Consider the following 22,850-nt stretch of genomic DNA (forward strand, 5'->3'; position numbering starts at 1 on the left):
ACAAATATCTACACAGAGCAAGGGAAGGTGGAACTAACATTTTCATTTATTTAGCAGATGCTGTTATCCCTAGCAAAGTACACAAGAGCATGTAGCCATAGAGCAGTCGATGATAAACAAGATGATAAACAAGCACTGGAGGTATACAGTTCTATAGTACTATAAGAGTACTACAGTAATTTTACATGATACAGTGCCCTCCAAAAGTATTGGAACAGTGAGGCGAATTCCTTTATTTTTGCTGTAGACTGAAAACATTTGGGCTTGACATCAAATAATGAACGTGAGACCAGAGATCAACGTTTCAGCTTTTATTTCCAGGTATTTACATCAGGATCTGATGCACAACTAAGAAAATATCACATTTTGTTTGAATCCACCCATTTGTCATGTGAGCAAAAGTATTGGAACAGATATACTTAAAACATATTTAAGTGAATAAGACTTAATATTTAGTTGCAAATCCTTTGCTTTCAATAACTGCAGCAAGTCTGTGACCCATTGACGTCACCAAACTTTTGCATTCTTCCTTTTTGATGCTTTCCCAGGCTTTCACTGCAGCCTCTTTCAGTTGTTGTTTGTTTTGTGGGGTTCCTCCCTTCAGTCTCCTCTTAAGCAGGTAAAATGCATGCTCTATAGGGTTTAAGTCTGGAGATTGACTTGGCCAGTCTAATACCTTCCATTTCTTGCCCCTGATGAACTCCTTTGTTGTTTTGGCAGTGTGTTTTGGGTCGTTATCTTGCTGCATGATGAAGGCTCTGCCAATCAGTTTGGTTGCATCTTTCGTTAAATTGGCAGACAAAATGTTTCTGTAGACTTCCGAGGTCATTTTGCTGCTGCCATCATGTGTTACATCCTCAATGAAGATTAATGAGCCCGTCCCAGAAGAAGCCATGCAAGCCCAAGCCATGACATTACCTCCACCGTGTTTCACAGATGAGCTTGTGTGTTTGGGATCATGAGCAGTTCCTTTCTTTCTCCAAACTTTAGCCTTTCCATCACTTTGGTAAAAGTTAATATTTGTCTCATCAGTCCATAAAACTTTGTCCCAGAATTTTTGAGGTTCATCTCTGTACTTTTTGGCAATTTCCAGCCTGGCCTTCCTATTCTTCTTGCTAATGAGTGGTTTGCATCTTCTGGTGTAGCCCTTGTACTTTTGTTCATGAAGTCTTCTGCGAACAGTAGATAGTGATACCTTCACTCCTGCCATCTGGAGGTTGTTGCTGATCTCACTAACAGTTGTTTTAGGGTCTTTCTTTACAGCTCTCACAATGTTTCTGTCATCAACTGCTGATGTTTTCCTTGGTCTACCTGTTCGACGTCTGTTACTTAGTACACCAGTAGTTTTCTTCTTCTTCAGGACATTCCAAATGGTTGTACTGGCTATGGCCAATGTTTCTGCAATGGCTCTGATTGATTTTCCATCTTCTCTAAGACTCACAATTGCTTGTTTTTCACCCAAAGACAGCGCTCTGGTTTTCATGTTGTTTTCACCTCTGAATACAGTCTGCATAGACAAAACCTATCTTACCCAATCTGAACCTGAGTGTAGACATTCAGTGGTATTTATTGATTGAATAATGTATGTAATAGGACACACCTGGGCAACAAAACACACCTGTCAGTCACATGTTCCAATACTTTTGCTCACGTGACAAATGGGTGGGTTCGAACAAAAAGGTGATATTTTCTAATTTGTGCATCAGATCCTGATGTAAATACCTGGAAATAAAAGCTGAAACGTTGATCTCTGGTTTCACATTCATCGTTTGATGTCAAGCCCAAATGTTTTCAGTCTACAGCAAAAATAAAGGAATTGGCCTCACTGTTCCAATACTTTTGGAGGGCACTGTATATGGTCGTTTTAAAGTATGTAATTAAGTGTAGTTAAATACACTATTGATACAAAGAGGAGTGACGTATATGTAAGTGCATATTGTGCCCTTACATAGTGATATAATGCAACATGTGTGATAAAGATTAATGAATTCACTGTCACGCCCACCCAGCGTTAGTCCGGTGTGGGTGTGATCTTGTTTCGTTTTTCTGTTTGTCACCCTCACCTTCCTCAGCTGTGGACACACCTTGCTGTTGCTGTTCTCTCCCCGCACCTGACACCAGTCACTCATCAGCGCACCTGTCAACGATCAGCTCATCAACCACCTACAAAAACCAGCCCGACCTTCCTCTCCCTGCCGGATTGTTTGTTTATCGCTTATGCCAGCCCGGTCTCCCTTTTTGTTTATTAAAGAATTAATTCTGCACTATGTTCCAGTCCTGTCCCCAACCCTGACATTGACTGAATAGTATGTGTTTCAGCAAGCCGAAATAGCTCAAATACTCAATTATCGTTGATACTGTATTAGTAGGGTCTACTCAGGATGTACAGAATTATATTAGAATATATGATGTGAATGTATGGCCATGCTGGAATCGTTATACTGTATATTTGCTGTGTTCACTTCGGTATGACAGACTTCCTGCAAGGACCATGTTTTATTTTGGTGAACCGCATTGCCCCATTTAGACCACTCATTGATTCCTCCATCGCTTTCTTCCTGTCTTCTGTGGAGACAAAAAATATCAGGACAAATATGTTAGACATGGATATTTCTCTATTAAATGAGATATAAAAGTGAAGCACAGATATGGAGAGAACCTTAAGGCTCATGCTCACCAAAATGCTTGTGTAAATGGTAATGTCCTGTCTCTCTGGATCTGCAGACAGAATTCTTCTTGTTCTCCCCACAACAAGCATACTTGCCGTTCAGGTAAGAGTGCTTGTGGTTGATAATGGTCTCAAACTCGTACTCCAGAGAGTTGGCATTCACCTGGGCCACATGCTCCATGGAGTGCATTTTCCCATCATCGCCTTCGATGTACTTAGACCTTCCCAGCAGTGTCCCATAGTCCTCATAAAGCACCACAGTCTGCCATTCATACGTGATGTCATCAGTCCCCAGGAGGTGAGACACCTCGTGGATGAGGATTCCCGGCTTGGAATCTGCACACAGGTTGTCTGGGGCACTCCAGAAAAGCTTGCACAAATACACATTGTTGTCTATCACACCTGTTCTGACGTAGGCAAAGACATCGTAGTTCTCAGGGTGTAGGTCCTGTCTGAACTGGATCTCCTTCATGGTCTTCAGCAGGTCGGTGAGGAGCTTCTCTGTAGGTATGCAGCAGAACGTATAGGGGTCCACAGGGTCGGCGCAGGAGTAGCGGTAACTGACAGGAAAGCCATAGAATTTCTTCTCCAGAGCGTCCTGCAATATCTCTATGGTGGCTCTCCTGGCCTGCTCTGCTATCTCCAGCCTCTCCCCACTCAACTCAGAGATGGAATCAGACATTTGATGGCCCTGAAAGAAGATTTCGACAAAAATGCTCACGTTCAGATATAGCTTGGCTAGTTTGGCTTCAGTGGGAAGGTGCAGCGCTGATGTTTCTTTCTGGTTTCTTTCATTCGCTCTCTCTCCTTCTCAATCATAATCGCCCTGAATGCATGTTGTCCATTTGGACATAACAAAGGCTCCAGAGAAGAATACACCATCATTCACATCTGCATCTTTCCACACCCAATAACTACAATCCAGTCCCACACTTGATTCCCATCTGCAAATCCCCACATAATGTACTGTACACCTGACACCAGTCGATACACAATTTACATGTGCCTGTTAATTTTTTTACACATCTGATCATTCTTCCTCATTTTTCTTCTTCTCCCCTTTAGAGACCAGTAGCCCTTTACAAAATCTTGAGTGCTGGTAAGTGAAAGTAAACATAGTGACTTATCATATTTTCTCAGTGCCAAAGTGTGTGTGTATGGGGGTCTTTTCTGGGTGGCTTTTTACTGTGTATAACTCGAAAACAACTATCATCTCAGTTGTATGCCTGCGCCTCGTCCGTTAATTATATATAGTGGGACAAGTTATCCCTTATTTCTCACCGTGAAAAAGGGTTGAAATGCGTGCGAAAAACAAGGTGTTGCATGAGAAATAGCTGAAATGCGTGAGTCTCACGGCAAATGCATGAGACTTGAGAGCCCTGGCTACTAACCTTTAAAATAGGAGATACGAACAGATGAATACTCGATGTCAATTTCGCTTCAACTAATCCAAGCGGCGGGTCCCTTTAACTTCCTCAACCACTATCGAAGAGCTCTTCACCACTGACTTTGAGATAGACTTCAAAATAAGTCCCTTTGTATTTGAAGTATTTCTTAAATAAACATAAAACTATACTTTACTACGTGACTGTTAATATTGAGTGCGTCACACCTACACAGTCCTGTCACATCTGCGAAGGTTTGACCCATAGACTGTGGATTGAACGCAACAAATACCGGAAGACTAGTCTAGAGTCAAATAAAGAGGGCGTTTTCCGTCCCGGGTTGGCCTGATGGTGTCCAACACAGCAGTAGTTTTATAGTGTTTTAAAGTCGTTCTACTGCTTTCCCTTCTTTGAATGTTATTAATTTATTACCTTACTTCTACCAATTATGTTTCAATATTAGTTGTTCTGTTGTTTGTTTTGTGGTTCTACGTTTAATATAGAAGGGGTAGATAGAGGTCCGTGAGCTTATGGTTAACATACAATGTTTTGATTTAATGACGCAATTTCCAATGCCTTAGTCGCACAGAGGCAAATACCCGTTGAGGTATTCCTCTGTGTATTTCCCACTGTATGTGGATGTGGATACCTGAGAGGAAAGGGAAAGGGCAGTAATAATTACTGGGCATTAATTAGAGATCCACCACAGAGACAGCTCAAATTCAGCAAAAGGCTTCTGTAAATAATTAATATTTTGTCTGTACTGTGTTTGTGTGTCCCCTAAAGCAAATATGTACTCAATGTAACAGTCATCAGATAAGTCAAAATCCTTGTATTTGTTTTACTGAAAGTCAAGACAGACCACATTTAGTTATGAATCCACGTTTATTAGTTATCATAATCGTATATGTACACCAAAGGTACAACACTTATTGATATGTATGAACATACTTTTATGGATACCACAGGTCTGGTAAAGAAAAGAAATCATGTATTTTTTGTCTTTATTTCGTTTTTCAATATTGTATCTTCCCCACATACTCTCTCCCCTTACATCGCAATGACAACATCTTTACAAAGAGGGACTTCTCTAAAAATGTGGGACAGGTAGGTTGGAATGGGGTGAAAGAGGTTATCAGGTCTACTAAGGAGTTCTTCAAATAGACACTTCTGTTGAAGACAGACTTGAAGATATACTGGCTTGCCCTACAAACACTGGGCTAATCAGTTTCCATTAGATTTGAACTTTCTATGTTCCGTGTATTTGTTTGTGTATGTGTGTGTGTGTATCAGGGTAGAAGTACAGCACGAACATGATTAATTTGAATAAGTATGTGTGTACAGTTAGGTATCCCTATCTTGCATCAGTAACACAAGGTGCAAACAATACAAGACACAAGATGGTGGATACTAATGATACGTTTTGCTTCCTCTCCAATAGAGAATCAAGATGGTTCCGGAAAGGAGATTTATGGCCTGAGGATTATAGTAATATATCGTAACAGGCTTTGCTCCAGACATTTGATTACAATTGATTCTGAAACCCTACTAATAGACTGTGCTAAAATGCATCAGTCTATTTTACATACTTAAAACTGGACCTTTTCCTTTCATGCAAACCTGATCACATTCCCTTTCCTAATAGTACATTGAACTCAACACGTCATCCTTCCTGTCGTTAAATTGGAACTTTCCCTTCCTTTCTCTTGTTGCTTTCTCCTTTACTTCAGAATCATTGTAATCTCTGGGACATTCTGCATTGCCATTGAACAGAGCAATTATATATATTTATGTACAATGAAAATGAATGCACATGACTTATATCTTCATTGAACAAACATTCAAAACGCTTACATTAGATAAAAAAAAAGATATTTATATATTGATGTGTGACAGGTAAGTGAGACAACTAGTTAACAGCTATTAGAAAATAAAAAAACAAGCAATTTAATACACATTTCCTTCTATACATTTGATCTATTCTAATTTTTTTCAGAACATAGATGATATATTTTCTAGAGGATTACATATACAATCACAGCGATGCGACTCTATTTCTACATACTGTTCCATGTCAACGCCCCCAAAACAAAACAAGAAAAACAAAGCATTTGTTACCTACAATATATACACAAAGTGCAAGGAGGCACTTCAATATCATGCTTTTAAGATAGTGGTGCAAAAAATAATCGTTTTCATGCTTCTAAAACTGTGAGTTTGAACATATAGTGGTCCAACACTCAATCCCCCATTGATGACACAATAGTTCTCTCCTTACTAGAGAGCTTCTTCCTGAAGGTCACAAGGTCAAAGGTCGGGCTTTGGGAGCCGTCTGGGCCAGGGCTGTGGTTTGCAGCTTACTGATTTCCTGTGATAATGTGGTGAATGCCGTGACCTTCCAGGTTTTGTGTTTGAGTGTGTATTTAACAAGTGCATGTATTAATTAATGTGTGTGTCTGAGGGTGAAATAGGTGTGTGCGTGTGCGCTTGTTTGCGTGTCCATGAATGTGTGTGTGTGTGAGGTGTGTGTGACTTTGTGTTTATATCATTAATCATGTCCATGCAGCTTGCACAGTAGAACACCACAGTATGCTGTGTTGTCGAGACGCACAGCCTGTAAATCAAACTCAAAAGCAACGTGGCATTGTTCTTACTAAAGAAGTGTTCCGTGTTTTTAAAAGACGGTGCTGCTACAGAAATGTGTGTTAGGTTTTCTAGTGTTACTTTAATCAATATTATCATGATGCTCAAACTGGCTACAAAGCTCTAAGTTTACATCGTCAAGGCAAGGATGTCATTGAGCAAAATCAACAAAACGACACGAGAGAAGGAAACAACACTGATAAACAAATGACACCCACACCTGCATCACAACTATTCTCACACAGACACATGCGCTCCAAGACAAGGATTGGCAGATAGTGGACTAGCTTTGAGTGTCTGTGTGATTTTTATTTAAGCCATTTGGTTCCATGAGAGGGATAGAAGTTCACTACCTGAAAGCTGGCAAGTTTGGAACCGGTGTTTTAGGTGGCCGTTAGGCTGCTGTGTGTGTTGTGGCCCACTCTTGGTTGTCAGACCTACAGCTGCAGCATCCAGGGTCAGAAAGAACAGTCTTAAGCTCTGGTGTTTACGAGGCAGTGGTTGTTTTATGTGAGGAAAAGCCACTTAAAGGCTGCATCAGAACTATGAGTACTCTTCCATGGGTTGGACCTTCATCCAACCACTATCTGAGTTGGGAAATACTGTCCTTGTACCTGCTTTTTTTTCTTTCAGCTTTTGTCAGTTGTCTGGTTGTTTTGTGCCACTTTTTCAAGTCTTATAAAATACAGTACCAGTCAGAAGTGTGGAATCATTGTTCCATTCAATTGAATAGGAAGGTGTGTCCAAACTTCTGACTGGTACTGAATATGTTTGTGCTTAGTAATAATAAAGGAAGGCCAAGGATAATTGAGGCTGGAATGTTAAGCTTGTCAAACAACTGTGTGCTTCTCCTCATAACAATATGTAATAAAGGTATAGATTACTTTTAAATAATTGAGTAGGGAAACTCCATCTTCATCATATAGGTGCAATATATACAATACTTTCTCATTAAAAAATAATTAGCCAGTAAACAGTCAATTTGTTTATAGTCAAAGGTTACAGATTCAAGTTGTGCACGAGAAAGGCGATCGTAAACAGGCTTTTTGAGAATCTCTCATATGGAAGTAAACATTTTAGGGTTATGATATATTAAAATCGAACATGTCCTCCTTGCTGAAGAGTTGATAATAAGCGTGAGTATCCAATGTTTTACTTTATGGGGCTCTTCAAAAATGTATTTATGTTAAGTCTGTAAGATCATTCAAAGGGTGGTGAATGTATGCATTTTGCTTGAAATTTCTTTCAATCTTACTATACCACAAGTGCTTTGTCAATGACTTTTTGTTCAAATGGCAATTTCTTTTTAAGTGCCAATAATTCATTTGTGCAATGTTCTAATATTTGCTTGTCATAAATGGCAATAAAATTGTGCTATCATCTTTATATTTGGCCTCATATTATTATAAGTATTCAATCAGAAAAACGAAAAAGGACATTCAAGTGAGTCTGATTTACTGTATTAACATCTGGGGACACTGTAGGATTCCCATTACAGTAGTTTATAATTATAAGTAGTCCAGTGCATAAACCAGGCAGGGTTCTCAGTTCCATAATGGCTCATTTTGATGAGTTGAAACAAAGTAATGAGAGACCCATAGTTCAAGGGTTTAGGTAATGCATGGATTGTGCGCAATGTAGAAACCAAAAAGACAGTACTGATCATGGAATAACGTCATGGAGGCGTTTCAAAGGCCTCTGTGGGTTGATTGATTTAATGTCTGTTTGGTCCCAATAGGTAACTTGGTCCTGTTCTCATTAAAACCCATACACACATCCATTCACACAAACCACACAGATACAGCATGGCAACACTGAAAAATTACCTTCCCGTTACAGTAGACACAACCAAAAGACAAAAGGGCTCTATTATCATATGTGAATTGTGCTTGTGTTTTCCACAGAACGTGTGGTTGTAGAGTAAGCATCAGGAATCCCGTCCTTGCTATCTGTCTTCAACAATTCCATCACCCTGATGCACCCAAGGGGTTGTGGGTAGCAAAGACAATGGGATGTTTTACAAGGGGAAGGGAAATTAGGAAGGGTCAAAGTATACTTTGTCAGATAAAAGGGGCTCTGTGGTTGAGCAGCTGCCTATTGCTGTGCCATTGGTGCTAGTAATGACAAGCTTGTGACGTACCGTAGTGACGTTTAACACAGGGAACCTGTCAGTCTTCCATGACTCCATAACAATTATTCTCAATCATCTTCTGTCACTCGAGTGACAGGTTGCCTGTATCAAACTGAAACCTACCACCTGAATGACTGCTGTTTCTTTACTGTTTACCATTACATTAACCCTCCCGCCAGGCTATGAAAGCACTGGCTCTGTAGAAACAGACAGCATATTTATAGGATTAATTGAAGTAACAGTTTGTTCTCTCTTCACTCCCTCCCAAGCCTTGATGTCCATTGTGCAAGTGTTTGCTACATAGCACATTTTAATACTCTAACAGGCTAAACATACCTCTGTTATCATCTCACTCTTAAGTGAATTAGTATTAGTTGGTTCAGTCAGCCAGATAGACGGTTAAAAACACTGTAAAAGGGACTCTTAAAATAAAATAAAAACTACATAAAAAAAAACATTAGTAGTTCTGTTTGCGTGTTTTTTTTTTGTGTGTTTTTTTTCCACTCTTTTTTCACTGGATAGGAAAGCTTGTGGAGCTGGGGATCTGTGTGCTGGCATTATTCACGTTTCCATGGTTCCTCCTCAACAAGCGTGCACTCCGCAGCAGAGCCGTTTGTGGCCGAGGTTACCTGCAAGCAGTTAGCAGCACGTCTGAACACAGGCTCCACAGCACAGACACAATGCATGCTTCATGCTCTCCCTAGTTTGAAGCAATGCAAGCATACTGTAGATAGACTCAGTGGTCTTATTACACAACACGTATGGAAGGATCAAGACATCAGGGAGACCTCGACAGTCACGGATGACCATGTGTGCGGTGGCTTGGAGGTCTTAAGAATGAGCACTGGCACATTTTACCTGAGGAACCATAGACATACAACCACACAACGTCAATGAGCACTGGTAACACATACAACCGGTAAAAAGAAAATCATACAACTGCAAAATAGATAACAAAGTACAACAATTAAAAGCTGAGCTATGGTTTAGTCTGTACATGTTATTTGCAAGGCATTCTACAATGGTTTGCATCTTTAGATGAATGTTAGGGTTATACTCTACAGCTAAAACATACCAGCAAAAATATTGTGCAGGAAAGAAAAAAGAACGCACTTTACATTAATGTTATTGTAACAGTGTATTACACGATAATAATGTTGTGGAACAGTCTATAATGGCACACTAACATTTTTCTATATGTAATATATAGTACATAAAAATGTACATTATTATTATAATATAATAATATGGAATGGGGAATAATTGTAATATAATATTACAATTATTTATAACTTAAATAGGTGAAAACCTTGATTTAATTGTGTGAATGATCAGAATGGTGCCTCATAGCATATATATAATTGCAAAGTAATTATAATCTGCACCACAACACACTTGCTTATTTAACACTACTTACTCATGTAATCACACTGTAACAAGCACATTTATGTAAAGTGTACCTGGACATAGCAGCCGTAATACCATGTTTATCTGTAAATCACCATTAATGGATGTTTGAATTGGTCAGGAGCAGGTCTGTTGTGGACAGTTCACTAGTGCAAAGTCTTCGGTGTTGCTAGGCAACAGTCTTGATCCTCTGATAAATTAATGGGACCATGGAACCTTTCACACCCTGTCCTGCTGTTCTAAGAAATGCACAGCCTATATCCCCATGCATTGTAGTGCAGGCCACATGCACCATGGTTATTATGTAGAAACATTATTCAAATCAAGATAATGAGCTATACTGAGTAAGCTGAATCTACCATCCATTTTCACAAGGCACTTTTCTCACTATGGACATAAATAGCTGGTGTCAAAATACGTGGGCAAGTGCCAGACTCCCCAGTATGGATGTGCTGCATTCATTCAGAATGGGATGTATGCAGTGCTAATTAGACACGCTAACACTCTTTCCGCATGTTTAAACAGCTCAGAAATAATGTGTGCTCTTAAATTGCAACAGACGTACAGTCAGGGAGCCACGTTGATCTGTAGGACAGTGAATGGAGAGACTCCATAGCAACGCTTTTTTTCTTCTCATCACTTAAGAGTGTTTTCTGTCCCTAACGCCGGTCCAAAAATATGTTTAACTCTATACTTTGACATCAAATCAAATCAAATCAAATGTATTTGTATAGCCCTTTTTACACGCAAGCATGTCACAGAGGGCTTCACATGCGCCCATAGAACTGCCCCTCAACCAACCTAAACCCTCAAGGAAGACAAGGAAAAACTCCCAGAAAAACTCCCACCGGGAGAAAAAATGGAAGAAACCTTGGGAGGAGCAATTCAGAGAGGGATCCCCTCCTCCAGAGACGGTTGGTAAGAGAGAGGAGCAGAACACAAGCTAAACATAGTCATACAGTGTCAATGGGTTGACATGGGTTTTGGGACAGGGGACTTGGCGGTGGAAACAAAACATTTAGGGAAGGGTGGGCAGTGCTCATCTTCTACTTCCCCAAGGTCCGAGTCAGGATCACATGGCTTGGATTACCTCTCTGATGCACTCCTATTCAAACCAAACCAGTTCCATGGCAGGAGATCAGGCACCTCACTGATGTTTATCCATTGTAAGATAGATCTACCATGGACTATGAAATAATTGACTATGGTTGTAAGGATTGGTGTTGGCTTATGTGGTATACTTGGTATATTTTGTAGCGTACTGTGGTGCCCCTGCAATTATAAAAAAGTATTCTTGGATCAATTCAAGTCTTACCCTACTCTGCTGTATTTGTAATGGACTGGTCCATGAACCATTCTGATGGATTTGAATTATTTTAGTTTTGAAATGTAGTTAAGCCAAGGTGTTGGTAGGTTGTGATCAAAAAATGTCACTTACAGACAGACATGGCAAAAGGCTGCTTTTCTAGACAACCGCACATTGAAATATATACACATGTATTTTTGGTATTTTCCCAGTTTCTTCTTAAAATAATAGTGTATGTATTTACATTGGCATCTACACATGCAAACGAAACATGCAGTTCATGCGAAAGAGAGAGGTTAAATAGAAGTCTCTACGTCCGTAAGCATTAGAGATACCTTGCACTCATCTACTACGACTGAATTGCGAGCGGCACTGACGCACTGGTTGGAGTTGTTTTCGTGGTGGTTCTTCATGTCGTCATAGTAGGACTGGGTCTTGTTCATCATCTCGATGTCGTCCGACTTGGCAGCGTGAGCGTCCAGCTCGTCCAGCTCAGCCTTGGACATGTGGTACACGATCCCCGCTCCGTACGAGTCGCCCACGACGTTCACGGAGGTCCGGAAGCGGTCCCTGTGTTTAGGGGGAAGGGAGGTAGACAAGGAGAGGACGCAGGTCTGAATGGAGGTGGAGAAAGGCAAAACCAAAAAGGAAACGCGAACGGTCGGATAATCGATGAAGACGGCACTGTCCGTGCTAAGGTCATGGTTGGGGTCAAACTCACAGGAGCCAGTCAACGGCCACCAGCAGACTGATGTCCTGGGTAGGCAGGCCCACTGCAGTCAAGATCAGCAGCATGGTGACCAGTCCAGCACTGGGAATACTGGCAGCTCCCACACTGGCCAGAGTGGCTGTCATACTAGAGAGAAACAACAAGGGAGCAGGGCTCCTCTAAAGTCTCTTCACCAACACATTCCATCATTCCAAATAGAACATTCTAATAACAGAATGCATAACACGGAAGGAACATTGTTCTTATGAGAGGGTTCTCCAAAACAATTGATCTAATTTTAACCCCTTTTATCTGACAATGTAAACTGTCAATACGTGAATTGAAATCTGAACAGGTTTACTCTGTATAGTGGCTTTGGGGTTAATACTGCATGTGAAGTGAGATGTGGATGAGAGCCAACATGAGGGGAATACCTAATGGCAGATTTTTTATATGGCTGTTTAAGGACTGATGAAATGACAGACTAAAGGCCAAGGACTGCCTCAGTTAAATGAAGTACCCTTGTGGATAATGAGTACAGAGACTCCATGAAATGGTCCCTTAATTGACTGGCTGGCACTCTCATGATTCGCATTAAACCTGTCCTACTGGCACGTCCAAGTTACTGTGACTAAACACTGAAAATATATATATATATATATATATATATATATATATATATTGGGTAACTCTTCAATGTATTGACTTAGCCAAGCCTTTTAAGGTGACATGGTGATCTGCAGTTATATGTTTGGATTTACAGTGACATCTTTACCTGACAGTGATAATCTGCCCAGCATCCAGGTGGATGCCGTTCATCTGGGCAATAAATATGGCCGCCACGGCCTCATACAGGGCGGTTCCGTCCATGTTGATGGTGGCGCCGACGGGAAGCACGAAGCGGGTCACTCTCTTGTCAATGCCGAGGTTCTCCTCCAGGCAGCGGAAGGTGACGGGCAGTGTCCCAGCACTACGGGAAGGCGAGTGACAGACAGTAAGGACCCTGTAAGGACTGACTTACCAGTTGTGACCTTCTCTGAGTGAGACAACTGCATGAAATAATTCAGTTTTCAAACTAATCTCAGACGTCGACTTGTCAAGTCAATTGAATCGATACAGTCGGATTTGACAAATCAACTAACCCCGTCAAATCCGATGACACAAATCAATGAGCCAATCAAATTCGGATTTGAACAAATCAATGAATCAATCAACCGTTGAGTGTTCCTGACCTGGAGGCAGTTCCCAGGGCTGTAATCCAGGCCTGGAAGATGCCCATGAAGAAGGTGAAAGGGTTTTTCCTGGTGATGGCAAAGTAGATGCTGGGAAGGAAGATGACACCGTGGATGAGGAGGCCTACGATGACAGTCACCATGTACATGCCCAGCTGCTTTGCCACTGTCTCCAGGTCGTCGATGGAGATGATCTTGCCACAGATCAGACAGGCAATACCGAAGGGAGAGTACCTGGGGAAGAGGGGAGAAGAGAGGCTCAGATATCCGTACAAAAAACTTGCATTTTCTTGGTATTTCCTATAACATTCATGAACATTTGTGAACACTTAAATCTGTCGATCTATATGAGACAATTGGTGGCTCTGTGAAGTCCTTATTTATAGAGTGAAGGTGTCCAGGGGATATCTTTTACTGACCACATGATCATGATGACGATCTTCATCACTATCTCGTTGAGGATGTTGAAGAACTCCAGCATGAGCTTGGCTCTCTCGCCCATCTTCCCCATGCAGATACCGAAGGCAATGAAGAATCCAATAAGACCTGACAATCGCACAATCAGAAGACTCCATCAGAAAAGCATAGAAAGGGAACAAACGCAGAATGTCGACAGAGCAAAGTGCACTGACATCTGTGGATGAGTTGAAGCGAGACAGAAAACAGAGTTTGTGCATGCAGCAGCACTTAGGACATACTGCATGTTTCCACCAACTTCCTGACGGAAAACCACCTCGTCCTGATTCTCCTCCCTTCTTCAACCCACCAACCTACCAGCATACCAACTCTATCAGCCTACCTGAATATCAACCTTCAATCCTCCCAGCCTAGAACAGCCTACCTAAGACGTTCATGCCACTCTTGAACTGCAGAGTCTTCTTGACGATGAACTCTGGTTCCTTGGTGATGTTTGCCAGCAGACCCTCCACAGTGGTGGTGGCATTGACGTCCTCCACAATTACCTTCTCCACCTTCTTAGTCACCGTTTGGATCTGGGAGACGACAAAACAACTTACAATTAGTGAAAATATTGTGAGATGTAGGTTGTCTTAGAACGTCTTAGAATTATACCCAATTCCGATTCAGGAAGATTTTATGAATGGTGTCCCTAAAAACAAATTGAAAACATAGAGTGATGAAGGGAAAGCAGTGCAATGTCTTCAATGCTGCCGTGTGTGTGTGTGAGAGAGAGAGAGATAATTGTAGTAGCTAATTAGCACTGCATACTAAATGAACATCCTCCATACCGGGTCTAACTGTCAGGTGGTATTTTGACACCAGCTACAGTGTTAACGGGAAATTCCAAAGGTATGGAAGAGGACTCCTTACCTGCTGGAAGCAAGCCTGGACCAGGTTCTCCGGGAACAGGTTCCTGATGAGGTCGAAGAAGGCATCCAGGCTGGAGACATCGTCGTTCTTGTGTCCCTCTCCCAGCTTCTCCTTCAGCTTAGGGTCGCCAGGGTGAATAATCAGGACTAGGATGACCCCCAGCACAGCAGCGATAATCGTGGTGGACATGTAGTAGACCATAGCCCTGGTGCCCAGGCGACCGCTGGACTTGGCGTCCAAACCAGCCAGACCTGCCACCACATCAAGCATCGGTTAACATCCACCGCTTTCTTTCTGCTTATGGGATGATGGGGAGGGGCGTGTTGTGTGTTTGGTGTAAATACTGTTTGCAGCAGATATTAGCACACGCAAACATTGATCATTACACTACTGAGCAACTGTGACAATATTAGTTCACACTTGGATGTGCCCATATGATAAGGCCGCTTTTGAAAGAAAATCGGCTGAACACAAATAGACAAGAGAAAACGTTCACAATAAATGAACAGACTGAAATAATCTGTGATGTGTTGCTGTGAGAATGTGTGGCCCAGCTGGGTACCTGTGATTAAACTGGAGATGATCAGAGGGAGAATCAACATCTTCAGCATCCTCATCAGTATGTCTCCAGGGAAGGCAATCACCATGACGATGTCCGGGTGGATGGGAGAGGCGACACGAAGCAGCATCCCAGACACAGCCCCCAGAATCACACCTGGAGAGAGAGAGAGAGAGAGCGGGAGAGAAAGAGAGAGGGTGAGAGAGAGAGAGAGAGAGAGAGAGAGAGAGGGTGAGAGAGAGAGAGAGAGAGAGAGAGAGAGAGAGAGAGAGAGAGAGAGAGAGAGAGAGAGAGAGAGAGAGAGAGAGAGAGAAAGAGAGAACTCAGTTTGTGAAAGTTTTAAAATACCTAAAGGGGAGGGGGGTCAGCACCTAAAACAATGTAGAATACGACAGACATACACATAGGAGCATTCACGGAGAAGAAACCATTTTGACCAGGGGAGGCTGTTCTTTTGCGGTTGGGGAAAGGAAAACATGCCCACCACAAAAAGCTCTGTAAAGAGAGCAATCTGTTTAGGACGTCATTCTCATACCCAGAGGACAGAAAATGACAATTAGTCTTAGGCAAGTAGTTGCTGTGGCAAATGGTTCATGGGATAATGAATAAATAAAGCAAATGTTTTCCCTCCTTAAGCCAATCGTTTGTGATGCTTTGTGGCTTATTAATGAATCCAGCAGTGTGGGGTTGGGAAAGCCTGCTGCTGCTTAGATGACAGTGGGAGGGGAGAGACACTGGAACATGCTGTGAGGAAGAAGCTTGTGGAGGATTAGCACAGATCTCTTTGAAGAGAGATATAAAGGGGGAGAGAGAGGGAGAGACACAGAGACAACTCCACATCAAATCTAGCCTAACATTTCAAAGAATCGGTATTCTCAATGGGAAAACAGCAGGTTTTCTAGAAAAGAGTCAGACAAAATAGATGTCATCTCTCCCAACTCATAAGAAATGAGATTTCCGGAAAAAAGACCCGCTGCAAACCCGCTCAATCCTATTCTTAACCTTACCTGGCTTACCCTGGTAGGCAAAAAGTGAAGCTTTAATTACTATCAACTATACCTTTCACCCCATCTTCACTTTATGTCAATTCTACTCAATGACTGGATCCCAACTCCAAATATCCTGGAAAGATTACCACAGAATCAACCTACCCCTATCCCTGCCTCCCCTGACCCTGGCGATCACTGCCCTCCCCCCTGCCCTCCCCCTGCCCTCCCCCTGCCCTCCCCCTGCCCTCCCCCTGGCCTCCCCCTGCCCTCCCCCTGCCCTCCCCCTGGCCTCCCCCTGGCCTCCCCCTGGCCTCCCCCTGGCCTCCCTCGGGCTCCCAAACAGATCTGACCCCTGTTCGCTCCAGACAACCCTGCAGCCATGTCTGCACACTGGCCCTGTGGTCTGTCTCTGTGACGAGCCAGACACAGCGAGGCTCTGGCCCCCGAAACCCCCTCTGACCCCCCTGGAGGTAGTACTTCCACTGCTACCACACAGCTGCCAGGGATCCCAGAGCATGAGAGGCTGCGGAACAACACCCGCTGGAATCCAACTCCTTTCATCTCAATCGTGCATATTTGTTGTGCTCTTCTTCTGGTGTTCCTCCACAAAGCTCCAGCTTCACACCATGCTTGTTCCTGCCTCGCGATCCCTGGGCAGTCCTCTCTTCCCCTACACCCTCTCCCCCCCTCCCCAGCATCCTGCCGCCAGCCCTCGTGCCCCCCTCGCTGACTTCATCCTGTCACCACCAGCCCTCATCTCTCTCCGTGGCATCGCCCCCCCAAATAAAGACTCACAGATATCCACAGCTGAGCTGCCCATGTACAATACTGTATGTAACACATAATGTACGTCGTCAGGGGCATTGAGTCATGCATCCTCTCCTCTCCTACCACCCCCACCCACAACACACAAACACCCCAATCTTCCAGCTCATGCGAGTCTTCCTGCCCATGGGGCAGAGGCAGATGGGTGGCAGGGAGAGGGAGCCAGGTGCTCCAGGGCTGGGGAAGGTCAGGGCCTACTGGCACCAGGTGCTCAGACTATGGCAGCACAAATGGCAGCTGTTCTCATTGGAGCTGATCAGTTACATCAAAAAGAACATTTAGACAGCCCTCTGAACCTCTTCCCCTGTGGTAAGTGCCTGCGTTCGACTTGCCAGCTACGAGACTTCCCACTCAGAGCTGTGTATATTTCTGGGAGATATTGTGGGGTATATTACAGGGTTAAAGATCAGGGACAGGGAAGGGTAAGATATGAAGTGATGAGAAGAGCACAGAAAAGAGGAGAGGAGAAGAGAAAGAAGAAAAGAGATGAGAAGAAAAGAGAAGAGGAGAAAGAGATGAGAAGAGACAAGGTTGCGACCGCTGATGGGAGGTCGACGGATGACTGACCGAGCACGGTCAGCGTGAGCAGCAGGTTCTTGAACAGCTTGGAGCAGATGTTGGCACATTTGGACCTGGGCCTGGCCTCGATAGGCTCCAGGTGGCTCTCGTGCATCCTCACCTCCACTTGCTTAGGCATATTGTTGGAACTGCAGAGAGAGAGCAAGAGGAAGGAGAGAGAGATAGAGATAGAGAGAGAGAGAGAGAGAGAGAGAGAGAGAGAGAGAGAGAGCGAGAGAGAGAGAGAGAGAGAGAGAGAGAGAGAGAGAGAGAGAGAGAGAGGTGGGGGAAGAGAGAGACAAGCAGGAGATTATTACATCCATATGGCATACTTTTAACCACATAAGCCAAATCTATGGACTGAAAAATTATATAATACACTACCACACCATATCTGAAAGATTTCAACATTGTGTAAGTAGAGAAAAGAGACAATATGTTGACTTAACTGACTTATAACAAATACTCTCAAACACACCCGGCATCACAGTTTAAATATATCACACAGTACTGTCCATCAGCAGCTAACTCTGTATCCGACCATACAATCCATAGGATGACTGTAAATAGCATAATACCATGTAAAGAATTAAAGGAGGAGGTCTCTATATAAGTGCTCAGCGATCGCCACTAAGAAGCATGCTGTCAACAAGGTTGTCACACTCTCCAGGGTTACTACGGCAGCGAACAGATGGGCGGTGATTGGTTGGAGCCAGAGAGCTGCAGATTAGAACACCGAATTCCGTCCCTGGCAAAGTTACTGAAATCTGTGTAATCAGAATAGATGTTTGTATTTGACTTGTATTTGAGAACAAAGTTCTGTTTACACAGACGTCATACCCTCCTGTCGGACCATGTGAGACCATACTGTGATAACCTTAGCTCCTGTCTGCAGTCTACACATGACTGACTGACTGACACATTCCCCAGCCATAAGTGAATATGTTTTGGCCTATTAAGCTCATGAAAAGCTGTTGCACCACACAATGTAGATTAGATTAGATTCAACTTTATTGTCATTGAACAGCACAACAGTAGTACAGTACGTAGTACAGTACAACACAATGCAGTTACATAAAAGGGAGGTTACATAAAACAATTTTGCTGTTTAGGATTTTAAAGTAGTTTCTGTAGACCTCACAGCCCAGATGAAGGCCCTTTGCTTCTAAATCCTGAAGTCCAGTTAGGAGCTTGAAAAAATACAAATAAATACGCCTTTTAGAGACCTAAATCTAAAGACCAGATCTAAATGTCCTTAATGTCATATCTAAAAGTGAAAGATATCTCTCTAAATACAAAGAGAACATAATGTGTACAGAAAACAACTAGCTCAAGACCAGTGTACACTGTATACTATAGACAATTCTCCTACCTTTCAGACAAAGAATCATGCATTTGGCTGGAGTACACATACATGTGTCCTAAACAGTAGCTATCGTTGTTCCCTTCTGTTTTAGTTCAGCGTTTTGTGACATTTTTCAATGTATTTCTTAAATCAACTTCCTGATGAGACTGATACTGTTGGGTGACACACACACACACACATATATATACCACAGGGAATGGAGAAAGGAAATAGACGGAAGAGAGGGAGGTGAGATCGAGGAATTGCACAAGCGAGGCAGACAGAGAGCTTGTTTGACCTGTCTCCCTTCACTTTTCTCTCTGGCGTGAACCCTGCCATGCTTGTGCTGCTTCATGCTTATAATGCCTGACAGCATAGCAGAAGCACAAGCATTCTGAGATTATAAATATGATAGGGAGTTGTGTTATTTTCTGTTGTTGAGAATGACAGGCAGTTAGCCGGTTTTAGACAGCAGACTGTGACTGTCTGTCAGCTTGCAGTCAGACAGGCATGACAGAACAAGTGTTACTGGCTGTGCACTGCATATAAGAACACCCTGCACACTGCAAACAACTTTCCTAGGTGCTTCACATGTGCTCTATTACTATAAGGGTATCCAAATGCATTTCCTCTGCACTTCCCAAGAAGTAACCAAGCAAATCCTAAATCATTTCTGGTTTACTTCATTCAGAGGGTAATTTTTCTGCACTTTTATTAAATTCTCATTTTAAGCGGACACTAAACAAAGCGACAGTACAGGGGCAGTTTTGAACATGCAACCTTTCGGTCTGAAGACAAGTGTTCTAACCCTCTATACCCTAACCCTCAATTGTTGGGAGATGTGAAATTGTCTGCTCTGTTGCTTTTCAAGGCAGCTCGGTTCATTGAATGAGAATGAATGGAGGACGAAGAGGGAGTGAGAGGAAACACAGTTTCAAAAGACTCTGACCTTCAGTACCACCCCCTTGGACTGAAGCAGCACGGTCACACGCACGCACACACACACACACACACACACACACACACACACACACACACACACACACACGCACGCACGCACGCACGCACACACACACACACACACACACACACACACACACACACACAGGGGTGCCAGGGCCTCTTGAGAGTCAGCATTAGTTAGTATTCAGTTAAATGACTTAACAGATCCATTATGACTTTGGATCTTTCAGAAGAGCGGGTAAAAGGGGAGGGAGAACAAGAGGAGAAGGAGCTCGGCACATTGAGAGAGACTCTATCCACAACCAGCATGCATGGGCTCTGTGTTGTTATTCAACGGCACTGCAACGGCTGGCTGGACGAACACATACACACACACACACACACACACATACACAACCCACGCACATACAAACACACTCATTAAGAAACATCTTCGGCAAGATCAAAGTATGTAACGATGGGAGAAAACATGCAAACTCTCCAACGCACGCCACACACACACACACATGCGCGCACACACTTATACTTTCTAATGATGATTCTGTCATGGTTATAGAGAGTGAGCACCTGGTCTGCTTCCAGGCACACAGATGGAGATCCCACTCCTCCCAATTACCTTGCCACCAATCGGGAGGGAGAAAGTACATCTTAACACCATGCACAGACTAGCATTAGTCATCCTGACGCTACCATGACAACACCCCTCCAGGTTGTCCGAGAACAGTCTCTATTCATTAGATGGAGATCAAAAATAGACTATTCTGGCTTCATCCGATTTCAGTTAATCTATGAATGTTGTTAATTGAATTTTATTCCTTTTTTTCTATTTTAAGCACATGGTGAGGGGGGGGGGGGGTACGTGGAGACATCAAGGAGGCAGGAAATGAGTTGCTGTGATTAACAGTGAATGGTTCTCACTGTGGCTCTGCTCTAACACTGCATATCAATGATAGATGGCTCTAAAAATAAGCCAAAAAAACGATTCAGGAAATGAATGACAAATTGCAGCCTTATTTTAGGTATACGTATGTCCTCTTCATGCCAGTATATAGGAATGCAGCAAAGAGCACAGCAGATGCAACCATCCTGGTCTATCTCTAGTGTTGACACATGTCAGGACATGTCAAGATGGGAGATGTTCCTCAGGGGACTGATCTCTCTGCATCCTTCTCTCTCACTCCCTCTCTCTCTCTCTCCCTCTCTCTCTCTCTCTCTCTCTCTCTCTCACTCTCTCTCTCTCTCTCTCTCTCTCTCTCTCTCTCTCTCTCTCTCTCTCTCTCTCTCTCTCTCTCTCTCGCTCTCTCTCTCTCCCACTCCCTCTCTCCCTCTCTCTCTCTCACTCTCTCTCTCTCTCTCTCTCTCTCTCTCTCTCTCTCTCTCTCTCTCTCTCTCTCTCTCTCTTCTCCCCTTTTTCTCTCAACCCATTCCCCTGATCCTCTTTTTTCACGTAACTCCATTCTCTCTGACGTGCTCCTCTGTTCTAGCATCCTCACCAGTCCTATATTTTCACTGAGTTCTCTCTCCCTCTTTCTCACTCTCTCTCCCTCTTTCTCCCTCTTTCTACCTCTCTCCCTCTTTCTCCCTCTCTCTTCCTCTTTCTCCCTCTCTTTCCTCTTTCTCCCTCTCTCTTCCTCTTTCTCCTTCTCTATCCCTCTTTCTCCCTCTCTCTCCCTCTTTCTCCCTCTCTCTTCCTCTTTCTCCCTCTCTCTTTCTCTCTCTTTCTCCTCTTCCATCACCCTTTCTTCTGATCCTACCCACCCCCATCCGCCACCACACTCTCTCTCACTCTCTAATCGGATTGGCTCATAAACCACTTAATCTCAGTCGAGGACACTGCCAGACTAATTTAATTGCAGATCACTTGAATAAATAATTGAATACCCCCGTGCTACAGTGAAATGTGTGAATTCTAATAGCGAAATGCACAGTGTATATTACAAGGAGTAGTGAACCATGAATATTTCACATGAACCCCTGATTATATCAGTGGCCTGCACTTCTCTCTGCCACCTCTGTTAGCACACCACAGCGAAACATGACGTCACCTCATCCAACTGAACCAATGGATGTTTTATAATGGCAGATTGTGTACACCAACTACACTATATTTACATTTAGTCATTTAGCAGACGCTCTTATCCAGAGCGACTTACAGTAAATACAGGGACATTCCCCCCGAGGCAAGTGCCTTGCCCAAGGACACAACATCATTTGGCACGGCGGGAAATCGATCCGGCAACCTTCTGATTACTAGCCCGACTCCCTCACCGCTCAGCCATCTCCCCCCATATTGCCAAAAGTATTCACTCAGCTATCCAAAACATTGAATTCAGGTGCCCAAAGCAAAGGGCCATAAAGACATGGATGAGCGAGTTTAGTCTGGAAGAACTTGACTGGCCTGCACAGAGTCCTGACCTCAACCCGATAGAACACCTTTGGGATGGATTAGAGTGGAGACAGCCAGCCAGGCCTTCTCGTCCAACATCTGTCTGATCTCACAAATGCACTTCTGGAAGAATGGTCCAAAATTCCCATAAACACACACCCTAAACCTTGTGGAAAGCCTTCCTAGGAGATTTTAAGCTGTTATAGCTGCAAAGGGTGGGCTGACATCATATCAAATCCTATGGTTTAAGAATGGGATGTCACTCATGTTCATATGCGTGTGAAGGCAGACAAGCAAATTCTTTTGGCAATACAGTGTAAATGGGAGGGATACTTGTGAAGCCCATTCAGAAAGGGTATGACTGGTAGAGCAAGACTAAGCAATGACAATGACATCTACATGATGGACTGAGCAA

At 43.2% G+C, this 22,850-nt stretch overlaps 2 protein-coding genes across 3 annotated transcripts; both read right to left on the reverse strand.

Annotated features, from left to right (window-relative positions):
• Positions 1 to 28: 28 nt before the first annotated feature.
• On the reverse strand, positions 29 to 4,369 carry LOC124476302. Its single transcript, XM_047033369.1, has 4 exons — positions 4,060 to 4,369; positions 2,678 to 3,359; positions 1,852 to 2,565; positions 29 to 192 (listed from the first exon to the last, which is right to left on the reverse strand). The coding sequence occupies exons 2-3, from the start codon at positions 3,348 to 3,350 to the stop codon at positions 2,459 to 2,461; spliced, it is 780 nt and encodes a 259-aa protein (XP_046889325.1). The 5' UTR covers positions 3,351 to 3,359; positions 4,060 to 4,369; the 3' UTR covers positions 29 to 192; positions 1,852 to 2,458.
• Positions 4,370 to 6,461: 2,092 nt separating this feature from the next.
• slc1a2b (solute carrier family 1 member 2b) lies at positions 6,462 to 19,282 on the reverse strand. Of its 2 annotated transcripts, none has more exons than XM_047033361.1 (11): positions 19,114 to 19,282; positions 17,751 to 17,890; positions 15,373 to 15,525; positions 14,811 to 15,061; positions 14,323 to 14,473; positions 13,901 to 14,027; positions 13,482 to 13,715; positions 13,025 to 13,219; positions 12,262 to 12,396; positions 11,876 to 12,110; positions 6,462 to 9,456 (listed from the first exon to the last, which is right to left on the reverse strand). In XM_047033361.1, the coding sequence occupies exons 1-11, from the start codon at positions 19,155 to 19,157 to the stop codon at positions 9,385 to 9,387; spliced, it is 1,737 nt and encodes a 578-aa protein (XP_046889317.1). In that variant the 5' UTR covers positions 19,158 to 19,282; the 3' UTR covers positions 6,462 to 9,384. The 2 variants fall into 2 exon arrangements, with proteins under 2 accessions (XP_046889317.1, XP_046889318.1); XM_047033362.1 differs by having other exon boundaries at positions 11,922 to 12,110; positions 19,114 to 19,277.
• Between the last annotated feature and the right edge of the window lie 3,568 nt (positions 19,283 to 22,850).

Source organism: Hypomesus transpacificus, chromosome 14, assembly GCF_021917145.1.
Source record: "Hypomesus transpacificus isolate Combined female chromosome 14, fHypTra1, whole genome shotgun sequence".
NCBI lineage: Eukaryota > Metazoa > Chordata > Actinopteri > Osmeriformes > Osmeridae > Hypomesus > Hypomesus transpacificus.

Excerpts from the sequence above, each read along its gene's own strand:
- LOC124476302 (XM_047033369.1), bottom strand. The coding sequence starts at position 3,350 with ATGTCTGATTCCATCTCTGAGTTGAGTGGGGAGAGGCTGGAGATAGCA. Across the intron at positions 2,566-2,677 it reads CCATTTACACAAGCATTTTG|AAGACAGGAAGAAAGCGATG; the intron begins GTGAGCATGAGC and ends TTGTCTCCACAG.
- slc1a2b (XM_047033361.1), bottom strand. The coding sequence starts at position 19,157 with ATGTATGTGTACTCCAGCCAAATGCATGATTCTTTGTCTGAAAG. Across the intron at positions 15,062-15,372 it reads CATCTCCAGTTTAATCACAG|GTCTGGCTGGTTTGGACGCC; the intron begins GTACCCAGCTGG and ends ATGTGGTGGCAG. Across the intron at positions 13,220-13,481 it reads GCCCTGGGAACTGCCTCCAG|TGCTGGGACACTGCCCGTCA; the intron begins GTCAGGAACACT and ends GCCTTCCCGTAG.